The sequence below is a fragment of the Numida meleagris genome, chromosome 12 (assembly GCF_002078875.1).
Source record: "Numida meleagris isolate 19003 breed g44 Domestic line chromosome 12, NumMel1.0, whole genome shotgun sequence".
Classification (NCBI taxonomy): domain Eukaryota; kingdom Metazoa; phylum Chordata; class Aves; order Galliformes; family Numididae; genus Numida; species Numida meleagris.
This window is the reverse complement of record NC_034420.1, coordinates 15,188,460-15,206,626: the sequence shown is the minus strand read 5'-3', so window position 1 is coordinate 15,206,626 and position 18,167 is coordinate 15,188,460. Positions and strand designations below refer to the sequence as shown.

Here is an 18,167-nt window from a genome sequence, read left to right as displayed (position 1 = left end):
CGCGGGCAGCCCCTCCTGCGGCCTTTCTTTCTCGCCCCAACGCAGGTGCGGGGCCACGCGTATTGTGCTCGAGCCGCTGGGGTTACCTTCGGCATTCCCGGGTCTGGTGCTTGTGCCGTGCTTCTCACTACACGAGTCGACCCACTAGCGTGCGGGATTGCAGTTGGTACGGACATGCGTTTCCTTGAGGCGTGCAGGCAGTGCACGTCCTGTTCACAAGCGTTTCGGGGCCTCCGAGCGGGCTGTCGCTTCCCTCCCGCCCCTGTTTGTTGGTGCACTAACGCATGTGTGTGCTGTGTTCCCGTACACGGCCCGGTGCGTCCTTATTTCTGTGTAGTCCTTCCAGGGTAATTAATTAGTAGGTGCTTGCACCTTTAGTTTGTTTGTATTTCTCTCTGGGTGTCGCTAAAGAAAGCAGCAGTTATTTGATCCGCGTTTTTCTGTTGTTGTTGTTTTGTTTTTGTTTTTCAAAATATGAGGAACACTTGGTCAGTACGTTTCTTAAATAGTGGTTTATTCCTATGCTAGTATTTAAGTACCGGAGTTTTTCTTAAACTACCTTTTTTGTCTGTGTCCTTACCCGTCAGTGTTAAGCACACCTCACCCAGAGCGGCGCTCTGCCTTTGCCCACTGTGGCACAGCTCCAGCAGGTGGATGGATGTTGGCTCAGTGTGCTGTGCCTGGGTCTGTTGGTAGGTGTTGAAGCCTCCTGTGCTAATCCTGCTGCAGAGAAACCTCATGGGAGCGTACGTGGGGAGCTCAGCACTGGGACCAGGGGATGTCTGATCCCTCTCTTAAGCTTTAGAATCCTTTTGTGGGAGGAGGCTGGGGAAGGTGAGAACACCCACGGAGATGAATGAGCACCTCGTGCCTCTCAGCTGTTCCCTGGGGAGAGGAGAGGTGGGCGAGAACACCCGCGGAGATGAATAACCATCTCCAAGCTGAGATCTCCGTTCTACTTGGGAACAGCTCCTTCAGAGGAGGAGACGGCTTTACGAGCACTGATGATACTTTCTTTATAAACATGCACCTCCACCTGCTCTGTCGTTCATATGCATATTTGGCTTGCTTTGAAATTCGGTAATTACAGAACCGCAGCATAATCAGGGCGCAGTTTCACAACCACACTTTCTCAGGCACGGCCTGGCCCGATGGCTGTCTTGGTTCCGTGCTGCCCTGCCCCCAACCGTCCTTCCCCATCCTCCAGTCCCTGTGCTGCATTTGGGATTCATCGGACCCCTTTGTGCAGGTCTTCGAAGTGCACTGAATTGTCAAAAAGTCATCTTTGTGTGTGCTGGTCAGTGCTGTGAGTAACTGAGCTCATGGAGGAGCGAGAGCAGTTGGTGGCAGTGAGGTGACGTCGTGTTGGCTAACCAAGAGCTGTGGTCCATCTGTGCTGAGGGAAGTGTGTTCCCATGCTTCTTGCGCCAGTGCCAACTGCTGTGTTCTCTCGTTGGATCAGTTTTCGTCTGGATGTTGGCTTGTCCTGCTCTTGCACAACAGTTAGTGTTGGTGCAAGGAGTGGGAGTGTATAAGAAGAGGAAACAGCAAGATCATGCTGCTCAGAAAAAATGTGGGTTTGGAGTAGTTTCTGTTGATTCTGAAGCCAAACTGTCACTTGTGTCCGTGAATTTGGAGGTGCAGTTAATTAGATCACTGACGTGGTCCTCAGTTGCGTGAAGCTGTCCTAACTCGTTTAAGCGTCGTCTTTCTCATCATCACTCCGTGGTATTGTGATCTTAATTTCTGTGGGAAGAAGCTGACATTCTTGCTGGTGTTGTTATCTACTGAAACCCTGCCCTTGGGTAGGACAGGCTTATTGTTGGGGCTTATTGTTGGGGAGCCTGACAATTCCCTGTTTGCCAGGCTGCACGGTCACATCGTGCTGTGCTGTGCATTGATACAAAAGCAGCCGGTGATCAGGCTCTGTAGGGGATGGTTTCTCTACGAGTGTCTACGTCTCATTTCCTTCTGTTAGATTTTGTGAATTTTGAGGTTGTATTATAGCTAGCAAAAGCAGCTTTCACCTGGTGCTAACAAACATCCAGAGTATTCCACTCAGGGAAGCAGTCATGTGTGTTTAGGCTAACAGAAATGGGCTTGGGCCCGAGCAAAGTGCCCCTGCACCTGTACTGCCTGAACAGCAGCAGGCAGCGCCTGTGTGCTCAGAGTGCCGGGTGTCCTGGGTGACATGGGGACTGGGAAAGTGCCTCCAGCTCCCAGAGGGGCAGTGCTTCTAGTTTGTTGCATTTCTTGGGGAATACTTTGTTTCTCCATCTGTTTTCTTGCACTAAGAATAACTTGAGAAAGAAGAGAGAACACTTTGGAAAACAATTTCTATTTGCAATCTTGTGTTATCGCAGTAGTACCAGCAAACCACCGCTGGAAAGAAATTGTTTTATATTTTGGCTCATTTCAATTTATTTTACCTATTGTCTAACAGTGAGAAAAATCGTGTTATGCTATGAACACTTGAAAGTGGTTTATAAGCACGGTGTGGAGGAACTGGTTGACTGTCTTCAGGGCTAGGTTATGTATCAAATGCAGATTTGGGTGTTATGTGTATGTTGTGCCACTTGGGATTTCTTATTTTGTATTTTTAAGATACTTTTTTGTAATGGGAATTCTCGAGGTACAACATTTTGAAAACAAGCCAATTAGTGAGAGTTAACAAGTTCTTGTTCTAACAAGATTTAGAAAAGGAGCTGACCGTAAAAGAGATGCTTGAAAAATGTTTTATTTCATGTAATGAATTCTTCTAATTTATTGATGGAAGTATTTCTCCTACCTGCGATCCTAAGAAGGAAGAGCAAAACCACGACCATATCTCTGCTGCAGTCTTTCAAGGCAAAATAGCCCTGCTCCTGCTCCTCACTCTGCCCTCTGCAACCAAACCGAGCCCTTTGGTGTCCCCAGAGCCTGCAGCCCCTGTGCTGCTGAGCGTGGCATAGAGCCTTCTTTATGCAGGGAGCTGGAACAGAGTTGGTCCTGTGCTTCATTCCAGCTATTCTAACGGAGAGAAGTCACGTTCCGGGTACTCGCACAGAAATAATGCTTGTGTTTCTAAGTGCTGTGTCATAGACTTTGTGTGTGTTTGCTCTAGGCAGGATTGGGTAGTGATGAAGATGTGCTGATACAGTCTCCTACAGCTCTGTCTGTACCGTTGAAGCCATTGCAGGGAAAATGAGTGGATTTTATGTACTGTCATTAAAAGCAGAATTTTCCCTGTTTGCAATAGGAGTTTACCTTTCCTGCTGTAGTTTGTAAAGCTGTAGATGGGCTTTCAGTGTTGTTCAAAGGCCCTGATTCCAGGTGTGTTTCAGCAGCTTTAAGCTAGAAAAGTGCTGTTTTCAGGGTAAAGGGAGGCACTCTTTCTGCCTAACCAGGAGTCATAGCATCACAGGAATTAAGTGAAACTTCTTAAGTTTCTACTTTGTCTGTATTGCCTTCAGTAAGATTTCTGTTTCGTCTCCCAGCAGAAAAGAGCAAAGAATGTCAAGCTTAACCGTGAAATACAAGATCCTTAGAGGCAGCCTCACTGACAGATCAGTGCCGTGAGCCAAACCAAACCTCCCACTCACCTCAGTAGTGCTGAGCCAGGTCAGCTCTGTGGGTGCTCTGGAGCATGGTAATGCAGCGGTACGCTGACAGGTGGGGTTATTGCCACATTGGGACCCCCAGCAACAAAACTTGCAGGTCCCAGGCAGATGGCCCTGTTCCTGTCCTCCTTTCTAGCAGCAGTGCAGCTTCTGTGCTTTGTTATGTGGGGAGCTTTTGTGCTGCCTCTTTCCAGAGCTAGTTGTGTCCTCCTTTCCCCAGCACTGGGATGAAAATAGATTACTGGATAGAGAAGGATCCAGACAGAAAACTTTGTACAGTAAAAATCTTCTCAAAACGCCACTGAATGAGTTTACTACGGTGCCTGTTGTTAACTATTAAGTTGAGACATTCAGCAAGATTTAAAATTGGTTTGAACAAACTTGCACATTTCTATTTACATACTTCTGTACAGGTTCAAAACAAGCGTGTTCTGTTTCACTGCGAACTTTTCAGGCTGGTTTTGCTGAAGAGCGCTTGGGCACGAAGTTGTGTGTGTTTGCTTTTACAGTTTAGCTGGAGTGGGGTTTTTAAGCTGGCATCACTTTGGATTTTATACCCTTCTTTCCTCTATTATACCGCGTATCCCCCCACCAGAAAACCCGCTTCCACTCTGCAGATGACTCGTGCAGTCTGCCTCCTTCATTCTTTCATTCCCTACTGCAATGTGAATCCAGAAAAATGAAGCTGCCAATGTCCATGCTAGAGTAACTAAGGTAGACTAGAGATTTCTTTTCGAAAGGGAAGTTTTCATAAAAATGAAATGAAAGAAAACACAGCATACGAGCCTTGGGTGCTACTTGACATTTTCATGGTTTAATGAAAAACAGCGCAGGGAGAAAAATAAGCATTAAAAAGAATCCTGGCTTTCGCCAAGATTACTTTTCTTGCAAGCTTCCTGCTCTCACGACAAATATTAAACAGTACATTTACTAAGCAGTGACACAGACAATGATCAGATGCAAGGAGAGCTAGCATCGGGCAAGCTTTCCACCTGAAGGCCGTGTTTGCAGAGGGCTGTTCCCTGGACACTGGGTGCTGACCCTGCTCTGGGGCCGTCGTTGTGCAGCAGCTCTTTGGGCTGAAGCGCTGCTAACCGTTCCCAGTCGTCACCCAGCAGAGGAATATCCTCCCAGAGGCCTCTGCTCAGTGCTCAGCAAAAAGCCGCTCTCGCAGGGCCCGCGTGTTTGCAGTTATGCATCGTGAAAAATCTCAGGTATTTGCCATCATTCTGTGGGCTGCTGCAGGGTTAGAGAAAGGCAACGTTTTTTTGACTGCTAACCATAAAAAGCATTGATCCCCGCTTGTATTTAATGTACAAGGAAAGTCTGTTTGTTCTCTTGACCTGTAGTGTACTTTTTGTTCTCTGCTAAAGGCAGGCTTGCTAATTATTCTAATTTTTTTTTCACTTGCTTTTCAATACCTCCCATAACAGTGGTATCCTGTTTGTTCCACCATTTCCCCATTCAACATTCAGAATTGTAGCACGTGGATAATCTCTGCTTGAACCATCTATTATTTGAACTATACTGCTATCACAGTTTCACTATTTGACATAAAACCATATTTGTATATTTGCACAAGAGTAATGCATACACTGTAACATGCATTTGTGGAGCCAAGGTAAATGGGAGGTTGTGCAGGGAGTGTGACCATTGTAAGTGGAAGGAAAGGGCACGCATGGGATTTTCTCCTGGGTAAACAGACTGCTGCTGGCATTCTGCTCCTCTGGCTGGGAGGACACCCTTGCAATTGCGGGATAAATTCAGTAATCGATGGTAGAATTTAGATTTGTTTGCCTTAGGAGATACTCCATATCTACTGCAGGCAAAATACCATCAAAATCTTTATACCATCAGACCTTAGCTGCTAGAGAATATACTGCAGCAAGAAACGTTTGTCCTCCTCAGCGTGACTGCAGGGCGCAGAAATGCTCTGAAGATCCAGATACTGCTTGGGTTAATCTTGTTTTCAGCATGGTTAAATGTTACATGGGCTGAATGGGTGCAGGTGTCATCCTATTCCACTTTGAGTGCCTCGTTGGCTGCTTCTGTCCCTGCGTTCTGTCTGCCTGTCTGCCTGTCTGTCTGCTGGAGCCAGGGCAGTGCGCGGTAACGTGCACTGGAGCCACCCTTGCAGCATCCTGAAGTTTCTGCTTTGTAACAGATTGCTTGTGTAGCTCTGCATCCCCCACTGTGGCAGAATGTCTTACCTATTTCTGTGTTTCTTACGCAATTGTAAGAAGAAGCAACAAAACCAGTCAGTGTTTGATTAATTTGCTGCGGTTAAAGCAACAACACAATCTCCACGAGCCTGTATCCGTTGAATCAGGAGAACGATGTGATATTCTTCCTTGCTCACAGATGCAGGCTGATCTTGCAGCTAGAACAGCTGGCAGGTGGATGAGATTCGGTTAAAAGGGTTTTGAAATGGCAGTGGGTGAGCGGACGTTACGTATCTCCTTGCTGAAATGCTCTCGTTCAGTTCTTTAATGTACTTCTTCCCTAATTACACGCTTCTGAATAGTGCGTCCTTTAAATAGTAAGGGTTACCGTGCAAACCTTCAAATGAAAACTTATTAAACATTTTTCATTTAAAAAAGTGATTTACTGGCATCGGTGCTGCTTACTAAAAATGGAAATTGCTTGCGCTCGTGTTAGAAAATAGAGGTAGATCTTGAAAGATTTTCTTGTGGAACAGTGCAGTATTGCTTGTTATTGATATAGATTTGTCTCTCTTGTTTTTGATAGAAAATGATGCACCCTGTTGCCAGCGGTAATGCAGCTTTCTGTGGGACCGGCAAGAGCTCTTGCCTTAACGAAGACAACGTGAGAGCTGCCGACCAGTTTGACTTGTATGCCACGCAGCAAAGTAAATACAGCCACGCAGTCAGCCACAAACCAATCGCGTGCCAGAGACAAGATGCGCTGAATGAATCGCACCTGCAGACCACGAGCGGCAGGAATATAGAAACAAAAGATGAACTAAAGAAAAAGAAAAACCTCAACCGATCCGGGAAACGTGGGAGGCCGTCAGGGACCACAAAATCAGCAGGGTACCGAACCAGCACGGGTCGACCCCTGGGGACCACCAAAGCAGCTGGATTTAAGACAAGTCCAGGCAGACCCTTGGGCACAACTAAAGCAGCAGGATACAAAGTCAGCCCAGGCAGACCTCCAGGTAGCATTAAAGCTCAATCACGGTTTGCAAATCTAAGTTATACTTGTGGCGGTGCAGCTTTTCCCTATCCTATGGTGCATAACAGAGGAGTGCATGCTGCTGGTGAAACTAGCAGCAAACTCAAGCAGCCTAATGAATGAAAGGAAGGAATTAGTAACTCCTTACTAATCCGCTTTACTCTGGATTTTGGCATGTTTCTTGCATTTTATTGTAGCATTTGCATACGCTTGAGTTTCTAGATTTTATTTCTACTCAGATAATGCCATAGTCTACGGGTGCAGTTCAGTCATTTTTAAAGCAACGTTGAGAGGGCACTGGTATGAAGGGTTTTTTTGTTGTTGTTTTTAAATCATAATTTAGAAGAAAGTCTGAACTGAAGCATATGCCGTGGTGTCTACACTTGAGTAATATCCATGTTCCGAGTTTTACGTTCGGTTTCGGGTAAATCTCGTTTTTTGGTTATGCATTAAATAATTGAAAGGAGGAGGATAGAATTAGCTGGCTGTTGGCTCGTGATGGGGCCTATCTCACCAGGGGGAACTGGTGCAGATGAGTTCATACTTGATAAAGAAAATGTTTGGGACTGTTTAACAAGTAAAAACAGCAAGATTCTGAGTTCCTGTGTGCTTTTTAAAAGGGATAGGAAGCGAGCTACGTTCTTCACTTCTGCAGGAGCTTCTACAGACCTCAGAGAGATACTTAGAAACTTAACGAACAAACCAAAAAAAAAAAAAAAAGCCAACTTTTCTTTTCAGTGTTCATTTCGGGGGGCTTTTGTTTCCGAAGTGGTAGCATTAAGTCCATTTTAAGTCATGCTCCAAAAATATTTTTGAAAATACACCAGAAAGCCGAGCGTTTGTACAGCGCATTGCAGCGTCACGGCGCCTTATTAACACGAGCTCATTTGCCTTTAGGTGATAGCTGTTCTTTTTGTTAGGCTGGTACAGGATTCTGCTGTGTCACTGAGAAATGCCTAATAGTATATATACCAAACCACAAATAATTCTTTACATTTTGAAATATTTTATAAGAAATTAAGTACTGTTCATTCTAGGAGCGCACTTGGTTAATATTAAACAGTACGTCCTTAATCTGTAAATAGCTATTTACACTGGGTTTTGCCTTTAAAAATCTCTGCTTAGGTGGCGACAGTTTAATAGCTTTTAAAGTATTAATCTATAATGTTTACAAATTAAACTTTTTAAATAGACCCTGTTGCCAAGTTTTCAGGCTTCGTTTTTGCCAGGTATTTCTGGAAATACAGTTATCTCATTGTTGGACACTTAGGCTATATTTAAGTTAGGGAACGTTCTATATCTACCAAAGGACACCATTTTCATGATTTACAAAAGCAAACTGTATAGCTGATGCAAACAGGATGCAGTTTACGGCACTGCTAGACCCCAGATATGAAGCAATTCATAGGAATTCATCTATGCATGCAAGCTGAAAAAAAATGCTGTTGGTTGACTATAAATACCTTTCTTGACTCAGACTTAAGCCTTCCCTCTTTCCAAAAGAAATGTTCCATTTTTCAACTGGGTGTGTTTAATTTAAGTGTGAGAGAGTGTATGTGTGTGTGTAATGTGCACATACTTTAATCTAGACTTCAAAAAAGAAAAAAATCAATCCTCAATGTTTTACATTGCTTGTTCTAAATTTATTTTTACTGGAATCCAAGCTTTTTTTTTTTTTTTTTTTTTCCACCTGGAAGAAAGTTTATATTTAAGTTGTTTGAAGCAAAATGTGACTTTATGATAAATTTGCAGGTTCGTGCATCCGGGGAGGGGGCGGATATATAAAGCTTGGCGATCTGGGGAGCAAAAGAAATGGGGTTAATTAGAGCTTGTGCTGAACTGATAACTTTTGTTAACATAAATGCTATTCTGGCCTGCTGACATTTTGATGAGAGCTCTTGATTTCAGTGCTGACAACTTAAGAAACGGATGTCATGTTTCATACCTTTTTTATCAGGAAAAAAGCAGCAAGCCTTCAGGTGTTCCAGTGATGCCTAACACATAATGAGCTGGACTTTATGCTGTACTTTACAATAGGTGTGTTGAATTGTTTTTGGGGAACTGTGTATGCACTGGCAACTAAGACAATGAACCTCAACTGTACTGGATGGCTCCTTAGTCGATATATGAATTAACGGCAGCTAAACTGCTACTAAAAATAGTTCCTTCATGCTGAAGCTATGAAATCCAGTGATACGTTCTGTTCCTCAGCAAACTCACAAGTCTGAAATTTAGCGATCTTTCTCAGAACGATGTAACTTCTGACACATGCAAAATGCTAACGTGAGTTAATTCACCCTCAGGATCTGTGTTGTATTGGCTGTTTTTAATGAGATGATTTTTCAACAAAAGACTGCTTTAAGTTCTTTCCTGATCTCAGCTGGGAAAGCAGTCCTCTTCAGCTGAATGTAGTACCCGCAGGAGCGTCACACCTCGCTGGCAAGGAACGTGTTGCATGTCACCATTGTACCTTGGAGAAGCTCCACTTACCTCCTTCTGTTTACCCTGTTTGCTCCTGTTCCGTTTCTCACTCGTGCATCTACTCGATGGTGCTGTGCTGTGTGTCAGGAGATAATGCAGCTGTATCACTGTTCTGCTAGTATAATGAATTTTGTAATCAAGTATGCTGATGAAATAATGAAATCATCTAAGCAATTTCTGTTCATTACAGTGTTTATTAATGATCTCAAATGAAATATAATCCCAGTAAAAAAAAAAAAAAAAAAAAGTTAACATTGTCAATTGTGAAATGAGGAGCATAAAGTAGAAAAGTGTTCAGGGAGCCTGTAAAGGGCTGCGTGGCACCTGGGATGTGGCCAGGAGACCAGCAGTGTGCTGCTGGGCATTTCCTCATTCTGCTTTATTTAGAGCTGACTGTAGTCTGCTGGCGCCATGCTGTGAGGGGAAGAAAATGGAAGTAAGACATTGGAAGTGAAATACGAATGGAATTTGCAAATGCTTCTGCTTTGCCTCTGTATCATCTACAGAGTACATTGTGCTTTTTAAAAAAAAACAACCAAACAACACTTTTCTTTCCACGTAAACACTGAAGCAGCATGTTAATGCCTAAACGTTACTAGTACCAGTGGGAAAACTGGACTTTTCCCCCGTAGTATGAAAACATAACTTGTAAGGTAAATTGCTTATTTTATATTCTATATCATAATTCAGCTATTCATAAGCTAGGATCACTGTTGTGTGCTAACACTGTTCAGAAGATCTACATGTCAAGTTTGCTTTTTAATGATTTCTTTTAATTATCAAGTTTCTAGCATCTTATTTATACATGAATGAAATGTATTCACTTGCTATTACTCCTTGATGATGCTATACAAGTTCACTGTTTAATATACATAGAGTAACGACTATTCAGTTTCTGATGAAATTTACTTAAACTTTAAAACCAAATAGTTTTGCTACTATAAAGTCTTGCACTGGACATATTCAAGATGATAGCACCGTATTTTGGCAGAAAAAAACAGATACCATCCGAAGAGGCTAACTATGAAATGTAATGCAGTATTTTTAAAATCAGCTGGTAGCCTTGTTGTTAAAGCAGGGTTCTTTCTATCTTGGATTCAGTTTAATCAAAATAACTATGTATCAAGAGCCATTAAAGATCTCTGTTTTGAAGGAATATATTTTCATTTCATCTGAAAGATCTGAGAGTTTGGTCAGGGCAAGACCAAGCTTTGTCAGTGGAAAGTGATGTGTCTATGAAAGGAATTACTTGGAACTACAGTACCCAGAGTAATTCAGATGTGAATTGAACTCCCTTCCCCCTTCTCGAAGAGCTTTAAAAGGCAGAGTGAAATGAAGTCATTTGTCTGCTGGCTTCGTTACCGAGACTCTGCTATTCTTTATTATATGTATAATAACATTTCATGCTATCCCTAGAGTTGACAGTTAAAACAATTGATAACAATCATAAATACTTTGAACTGCAGACTTAATTTCTGACCACAAAAGAAGTTTATTCTTCTCTATTTTAATGCATATATTTTAACACTGCTTAAATATATTTATGACTTTAGTAGAGACTAGACTTTTCTCTTTATGATTTTTTTTTCAAATAGATAAGTCTGTGTTCTGAAGTTTGAACCACTTTCTGATACTTTAACCTTTCATCGTTTGCTTTTCCACAGGTTTACTTTGGGGAAACAGTAATCTGTTAAATATCTAGTATCAGCACCCTGTCCTCTGCTGTAAAAAGCCTGATTAGATACTGTGTATGTTTTTATGTCCATGAACTTGAGCTACTCGTGTGCAATTATGTGTATGGGAATGGAGTAGTGTTCATGATCTGTATTTACATCATCATATGGATGTATATTTATTAATAAAGTTAATACTTTAAAACCTAACAATTATTTCCTTCGTGCTTTTTGTTTAGATGTATTTTTTTTTAGAAATTCTGGCTGAAGATTCCTCTTGCCAGCATATCAGAACAATAACCTGTCTCTGTTGTAAATGGAGATTGATTGTTTTCCCAGTGTCTCGGTTGCAGGTAAGTGTAAAATGTGGTGCAACTTGGACAGATGTTGCTTCAAATCAGGTGAGATTGGTTTTATCCCTTGGCTCCCTGAAGTGCGGATGAATCTGACTACAACAAACTGAGTGTGTTCATGCTCTTGTGGACTTAAAAACACACAGAGAATTTGTGAGAGTTGGAGGACATTCATAAATTACACATTTTGGGTTTTTTAGCAGCCTTGGAGGTTGCTTTACTCCTCGCATTGATCACAGGTTACGATTTATTCATGCGGGCAGACGAGCAGTGTTTATTTGCCAGCTATGCAAGTTGAACTTCTTAAAGGAAGCTTTAAGATGGCTTTATCTCTGATAATTCCATTTGTGTGTACGATCTGACACCAGGGTTATGCCTTGGAGCTGGACTGACATCCTCATGCTCTTGTGAAGTACCTGTCTCAATGGGATCTCTTCCAGTAGCACAAATAATATAGTGTGAATTAGCAATACCATACCTACTCAGTATGATGGCTCAACAAAGTGTCTTTTTGGACCAAAAGAAATGAGAATTGTTCTTAACAGTTAATCATGTAAAGCTATAATTCCTAAATGTAAGGGGCTGCCTTGCTGACTGGCACTGTGTGCTATTTTCACCAGGGTTCTGCCTGTGGCTCTGTGTATTGCTTAACATGTGAGGGAGAGGTGTGGCCTGACCATACAGGATTGTCAGCCCAAAACTACGCTGCTCTGCACCTGGCTTGCGCCCAGGCTCCCTGTGTGGCCTAGGGATGGCAATGTCTCACTTCTTCCCATCAGTGAAAACATGGCAAAAATATCTGCTTATCTTGCAGGGTTGCTGGAAGGAGTCATTAGCTAACAACTTTTAACAACTCTGAAGCTGAAAGATGTTGTGGAATTGTCAAGTGGTATTTCAGTGATCTGAGGCAGATAAATCTTCCTGCCTTTCATGTTGTGTTTTTCATACCGCAAAACTTGTTTCTAATTAGTGAAAAAATATCACAGTAACAATTAGGATGAGTTTTAGAGTAGGCCTCTGAGATACGCATAATACTAAAAAGTGTTTTTGCTAGTTTAAGTGGACATCTTTTTAAATATTCAGCTCTGACCATCTTGAGAAAACAATACAAACACATCTCAAATTTAGTGTAAGGTAGAGCTGCCTGTGGAACCTCAGCCTGCGTTCTGACTTGAATGCTTGTTTTGTTTTCTCATTGTGCTGTTGAATACACAGAAAATCAGCTGCGTTGATGTGTCAGGATTATAAGTGAATGGAAACTCGAAGGTGTTGGCATTGTCTCTGTTCCACCCTGTGTCTTTCACTCCCTACATTGCCAGGGAAGGAGCTTGCCTACCGTGACTGAAAGCTGTGGCCCTGTGTAAAATCCAGCTGCCGGAATACACGGTGCACAAATGACGGACGTTTTAGTGTTTATCCATGGGTGCAACAAAAGACTTGTATTACACAAGTCCTCCTCGTTCCCTGACAAACAGCTTTTCTAGTGTATCCATGATTTTTGAATAGATGGTCAACAATGTTTGGAGCCAGGAGTCTGACTCAGTAGTCCTTATGGGTCCCTTCCAACTCAGGAGATTCTGTGATTCTAATGTTGGTGGGTGTTGTTGTTGTTGTTGTTGTTTTTTCCTAGGCATTTTTCCTGAAAACAAGCATTTGGCATTTAAAATCAGAAAAATCAGAGCCAGCTGTGCAGCAAAACTGGAGGGCATCTGATGGTACAGCTGTCGTGACTTAGGTACAAAGGCTGATCGTAATTCTTGGGAGTTAATTTGTGTCATAGTAATACTTCTTGTCAGCAATATTGCACATGCTTTTTGCTTTCCGTTATGGTAGGACGAGTATGACATCAGGATGGAATCTGAGAAGTGCCCGAGATGTCAGGATGATGTAGGTTGCTCTGAAGGCTCAAAACGCCATCACTGGTGTTCAGGATCTGATACATGGGGCCTGGGGAGGTGGAGGGCTGGTGGTGGAGCCCAGAGCTGGAACCACACATAGTTCCTCCTTGACCAGGAGGCAGAAAATAAGATTTTAAGTTAAAAATACCACATCTCTTTCCTTAACTGGGAATGGAGGGATCGTTTTCCCCACAGCCTCTTGGATTCCCTACGGGTGGTTTGTGCTCACTTGTTTTCTTGTATCAACTGGACTAGTATTTTCTCTATGCAAACTCATGTTTTATATCTTTAGGTCACTGCGGCTTCAATATTAATTCTCATGCAAATTATATTTGGCAGTGACTGGGCTCTGAGCTGATTTTTAACTGAATGCCTCAGTGTCTTGTAGTGTGGTATCTGAGCTCCACCAGCCTTCCTCTCCCTTCACGGAGACACGCGGCCTCAGCCCCGAGCCGTCTTCAGCCGCTTCCGGAGCGCGCAGACACTGCAACGAAACCGCGACACTCCCCGCCTGAGAACGCGAAGCGGTCCCACCAAGATGGCGGCACGCCGCCTTCCGATCGTAACGTAGGCACGCATGGCACCGGAAGCGGAAGCGCTTGAGAAGTTCCGGCGGAAGTGGCCGTTGTCCGGGGAGACGCAGCGCTGTGGTGGGAATGCGGTGGCGGCTGCTGCTGGCGCTGGCCGGGCTCGGCTGGGCCCTCCCGGACGGTGAGGCTGGGGCCGGGCCGAACCGGGAGGTGGGTTCGGGGGCTCCGCCGGGACGGGGGCTGATCTCTTCCTCCTGGCGCAGGGGCGGTAACGGAGCCGGGCGCCGGCGGTTCCGCGCCGGTCAGCGGCGAAGCGGTGCGGTACCGGACGGCGGAGATAGCTGACGCGATGCTGGGCAGCGAGCCGCCGGGTCAGCCACCCGTGGTGCTCTCAGCGGTGCCGGGAGAGGCGAGGGAAGGGCGGGCGTCGGAGGCTTGCGAGGCGGCGGCCGTTGGAGGGGAATGCGGCGCTGGGAGCGGGCCCGCTGCTCCTCCCGCCCCGCCCGAAGCGGCCGTCGTGCTGGAGACCGTGCTGCCCGCCGGCGAGGAGCCCAACGGCACTGCCGAGAGCGTGAAGGCCCCCAAGGTGAGCTGCGAAGAGAGGAACGTTACCGGTGTCAGCAACTTCACGCTGCAAATCCTGAACGTGTCCCAGGTGAGCGGCCCGCGGCATCGTGTAGCTCCGAGTGTATCATGGGGCTGGGACGGGTTGGGTCAGTGCGTGCATTTGTGTCTTTTGGTGCTTGACTTGGTGGGTTTCTTTGTGTAACGGGGAAAACTTGAGCAAGGATGCTCTGTGCATCATTCTGAGCTGGAAAAAGTGGAGCAACAGCACAGTCCATGAGTACGTGTGTATTGTGTGTGCACTTATGATGAACTGTCAGCCTTAATGCTGTGTAGATCCGTGTCTCTAGAGCTGTTTCTGGCACTTACAGCCAATACCAGTTAGTGTATGTAGTTTGTCTCTTGTAATGGAGATGGTATTTGATTTTTGGGTTTTTGCATTGTATTTTTTTGGTTTTGTTTTGCTTTTTTAGCAATTTGTTTAAAAATAACCTTTTAAAAAGGTTAAACACCCTTTGCCATTTCTTTCAAAAAGGTTAAACAAAGATGTGGCCATTTGATAAATATCGTCAGCTGTCTAATTGATTGCTGAGTGATGCATTCATACATAGGACAACGTTATTAAACATTTAATTGTCTGTGTCTGTTATGCTTTCTCTAAGGATCTGATGGAGTTCTTAAACCCCAACAGCAGTGACTGTACATTGGTCCTGTTCTATACGCCGTGGTGCCGCTTTTCCGTAAACCTGGCACCTCACTTCAATTCCTTACCTCGAGCATTTCCTGCTCTTCGCTTCCTGGCACTGGATGCATCACAGCATAGCAGGTAATTTACACTTCCTATGCTCTGGTCTCAGTTTATATACAATAGTAAGTTCTGTGTTTTAAAAACAGGTATGTTTTTTTTCTTCCCTATTTATTATAAATAGTTATGTGTCTGTTTCCTTTTTGACTATGCTGTTTCCACATTTTCTTCCTCTTGACAACTTTACAGGGAGGAAATGCTACTCTGTCAGTAGCTTACTTGGCTTGGAAACCGTTTTCTGTTAGCTGGCTTTTGGGTATCACAATTCTGCGAAGTGCTAAATATTCTGTTCACCTTATGCATATCCTTGGATAACAAAACCTGGGTCCATAGAACACGTGTGTGTATGGAGAAGTAACATCCACTGCTGAATGTCGTATTATTAATTTATTAGTTAGCTTCCCTAACACAAGAAGTGGCTGCTTGTTATTTTCTTTCTAAGTGACTCATTTCGTGAAGCTGGCACTTGCTGTGTTGTGATGACCTTTGTTCCTTTCTTTGGTGGATTTCTTCCCCTTCATACCTTCTGTGTGCTTTACGTTCTCCAGTTTATCAACTCGGTTTGGAACTGTAGCTGTACCCAATATCCTCCTTTTCCAAGGGGCTAAACCTATGGCTAGATTTAATCATACAGACAGAACGCTGGAAACACTGAAAGACTTCATTTTTAATCAAACAGGTATGTAAACCCACACTGAAGTATCAATAGGAAGAAGAGTCGGCTTTTAGCTCCAAACACAGCTTTCCTCTTATTATTATTTATTCCTCTGATATTGTTATTTAACGTGAATTTGATGAAAACCCTGAGAGGATTTGGCAGAGATTGCTGTAGTAAACTGAGTTTTGAGGCATGGTGAAACCAGAAGCTTAATGGGCTGCTTTTGCAATGTAGAGGGAAACAGTGGGGTTTAAGGTAAAAGGACTGGGTGCATCTTCATGCCCAAATCTTTCATTTGGGAGTAACAGAACCTTGAGAACGTTGCCAATGCCATGCAAGGATGATAGCAGTTGGAGGGTAAAACAAAAAGAAACGTGCATGGGTGTACGAAGGCCCTTGTTAGAGGCCAGAAATTGTTGTATTTCCAAATACAGCAGAGATGCTTGAAACAAAGCCCCCACAAACCTACAAAAAGTTGTGGTGTGGAAGGACAGAACTACCCTTTTCCTATTTTAAGCTATGCATACACCTTGATAACTTTTCAGTTTTCCATAAACAAACGATATACTCGAAGTGTTAAAGTCTAAGCACTATCTCAGCAAACATTTAGGTCTGTGTGTGTGCCTTAGTTTGAGGAGAGGAACAGAACTGCAAAAACAATGAACTTCTCTGTATTTAATGATCCATACTGGTGTTGATCAGGGACATTCTTTTGCAGGTATAGAAGCTAAAAGTGATGTGACTGTGACAGAGGAAGACTGGAAGGGGCCTCTGCCCAGCGTTCTGACAAAAGGAGTAGACTGGCTGCTCCTGTTTTCCGTGCTCTTTCTGGCTAGCTTTATCATGTATGCTACCATTCGGACTGAGAGCATTCGGTGGCTGATCCCAGGGCAAGAGCATGAACACCAAGAGTGATTTGAGATGCTGAAGCAGGGGCACAATTCCCAAGTGTAAAGCAGGATTTGCGTGGACTGAATGAAGTGCTGAATTTGTTGGTTGTCATTTATAATGTTGACAGAAAATCCGCTTTATTTACCAACTCCCGAGTCTGTAAAAAGCAAACTGAGGTAAACAGAGTGGTAAGTAAACTAATATGAAGAAACGTGAACTAAAAAAGTATTTATTAAAGTGGTCTGACCTGTTCATTTTTCATGGACCCTAACATAAACATGTGATACCTTTGCTCTTCTAAAGAGGTCTCTGAGCTTTGTAGATCTGAGAAGATGCCTGCAGCACGTTGGCCTGCATACAGTGCTTGGCTGGAGAGTAGGGTTGCTTCTGTTCTGGTGCAACCTGGGAATCTTCTTTTAGAAACCTACAGATGAGTGAGGGGATGGTTCTACACCGATGTGGTCTATGCATTGGAATTAGGATGTGTTTCTGGCTCATGGATTCCTGAAGTAATGAAGTTTCACAGGGATGTGCTGGTGAATGGTGCTGTTAGTAAACCCGTTTGTCAGTGGAATGAGCCAGGAAAAAGAAAAATATGTTTTAAAATCTGGTTCACTTCAAATGAATTACTCCATTATCTGAGAAGAGTTTTGTATTAACTGCCTGTGTTGGCTTTATACTCCGGGGCAGAGTAATTCCAGCAATTATAAAAATGCAGGCATTTGTTGTACAGCTCTCAGCAGGGTGACTGTTTCCCACCTTTGGTGCTGGGGTTGGATACTGGTTGTCTTGTTCTATGTGTTCTGTGAGCTCTGACTTCCTGGAGGAAGATTTAGAGTGCAGATTTAGCTGGGAAGAAATTCTTAAGATTTGTTGCTTTGCAAAGAGCTCGTATCCCTTGGAGGTAATTTCCTGGGTCCCTGCTGCTGCTCATACCTTGCCTGCTGGGGAAGGCCAGGTCCTGCATTCCTGCATCAAGAGAAGGCTGCACTGAGAAAACTCCACTGTTACTGAAGGTCGAGGGAAAGTATGGAGTTAATAAGGATGGAAGATCTTGAGCAATAAAGTGGAGAGCTTTTCTCTCTGTTGGAGAGGCAGGGGGCTGTGCTCTCCCCGCTGATCACCTCCTTGCCTATCCACAAACAGAGATGCCTTCAGCCGATCGGTGCTGATCTATCTGAGGGGCGGGGGTTAGTTCGGCAGAGCCCAGCGTCAGGGCAAGGGGTGCTGGGCACTGCCTGGAGCGCAGGGCGTTCCGTACGAACAGGAGTAACTCGTTCACTGGGAGGTGGCAGAGCTCAGGCACAGGCTGCCCAGAGAGGCGGTGGGCTCTTGTCTGGTCACACCCAAACCCACCTGAACGCCTTCCTGCGTGCCCTGCTTTAGCGGGGGCTGGACCGAGGGTTCTGCAGGGGTCCCCGCCAGCCCCTCCAGCTCCGCGGCGCTCTGCAGAGTGCCCGTTCCAGTGCTGCCCTACGGAGACGAGGACGGGATTTCTCCGCCGGCCCAAGAGCAGCATT

The 18,167-nt window shown here is 44.3% G+C and overlaps 2 protein-coding genes and 1 long non-coding RNA gene across 3 annotated transcripts in view; 2 read left to right on the top strand and 1 right to left on the bottom strand.

Annotated features, from left to right (window-relative positions):
- Positions 1–1,824, bottom strand: part of LOC110405351 — a 3,280-nt gene extending 1,456 nt beyond the window's left edge. The window contains exon 1 of the long non-coding RNA XR_002442829.1: positions 87–1,824. This is a non-coding gene — a long non-coding RNA (uncharacterized LOC110405351). The remainder of the gene's footprint in view (positions 1–86) is intronic.
- On the top strand, positions 6,348–11,158 carry C12H5orf24 (chromosome 12 C5orf24 homolog). Its single transcript, XM_021410583.1, has 2 exons — positions 6,348–6,777; positions 8,752–11,158. The coding sequence occupies exons 1-2, from the start codon at positions 6,351–6,353 to the stop codon at positions 8,790–8,792; spliced, it is 468 nt and encodes a 155-aa protein (XP_021266258.1). The 5' UTR covers positions 6,348–6,350; the 3' UTR covers positions 8,793–11,158.
- Positions 13,751–16,899, top strand: TXNDC15 (thioredoxin domain containing 15). The gene is made up of 5 exons (XM_021410578.1): positions 13,751–13,910; positions 13,993–14,384; positions 14,956–15,119; positions 15,647–15,777; positions 16,475–16,899. Exons 1-5 carry the CDS (start codon positions 13,856–13,858, stop codon positions 16,669–16,671), a joined length of 939 nt encoding a protein of 312 aa, XP_021266253.1. The 5' UTR covers positions 13,751–13,855; the 3' UTR covers positions 16,672–16,899.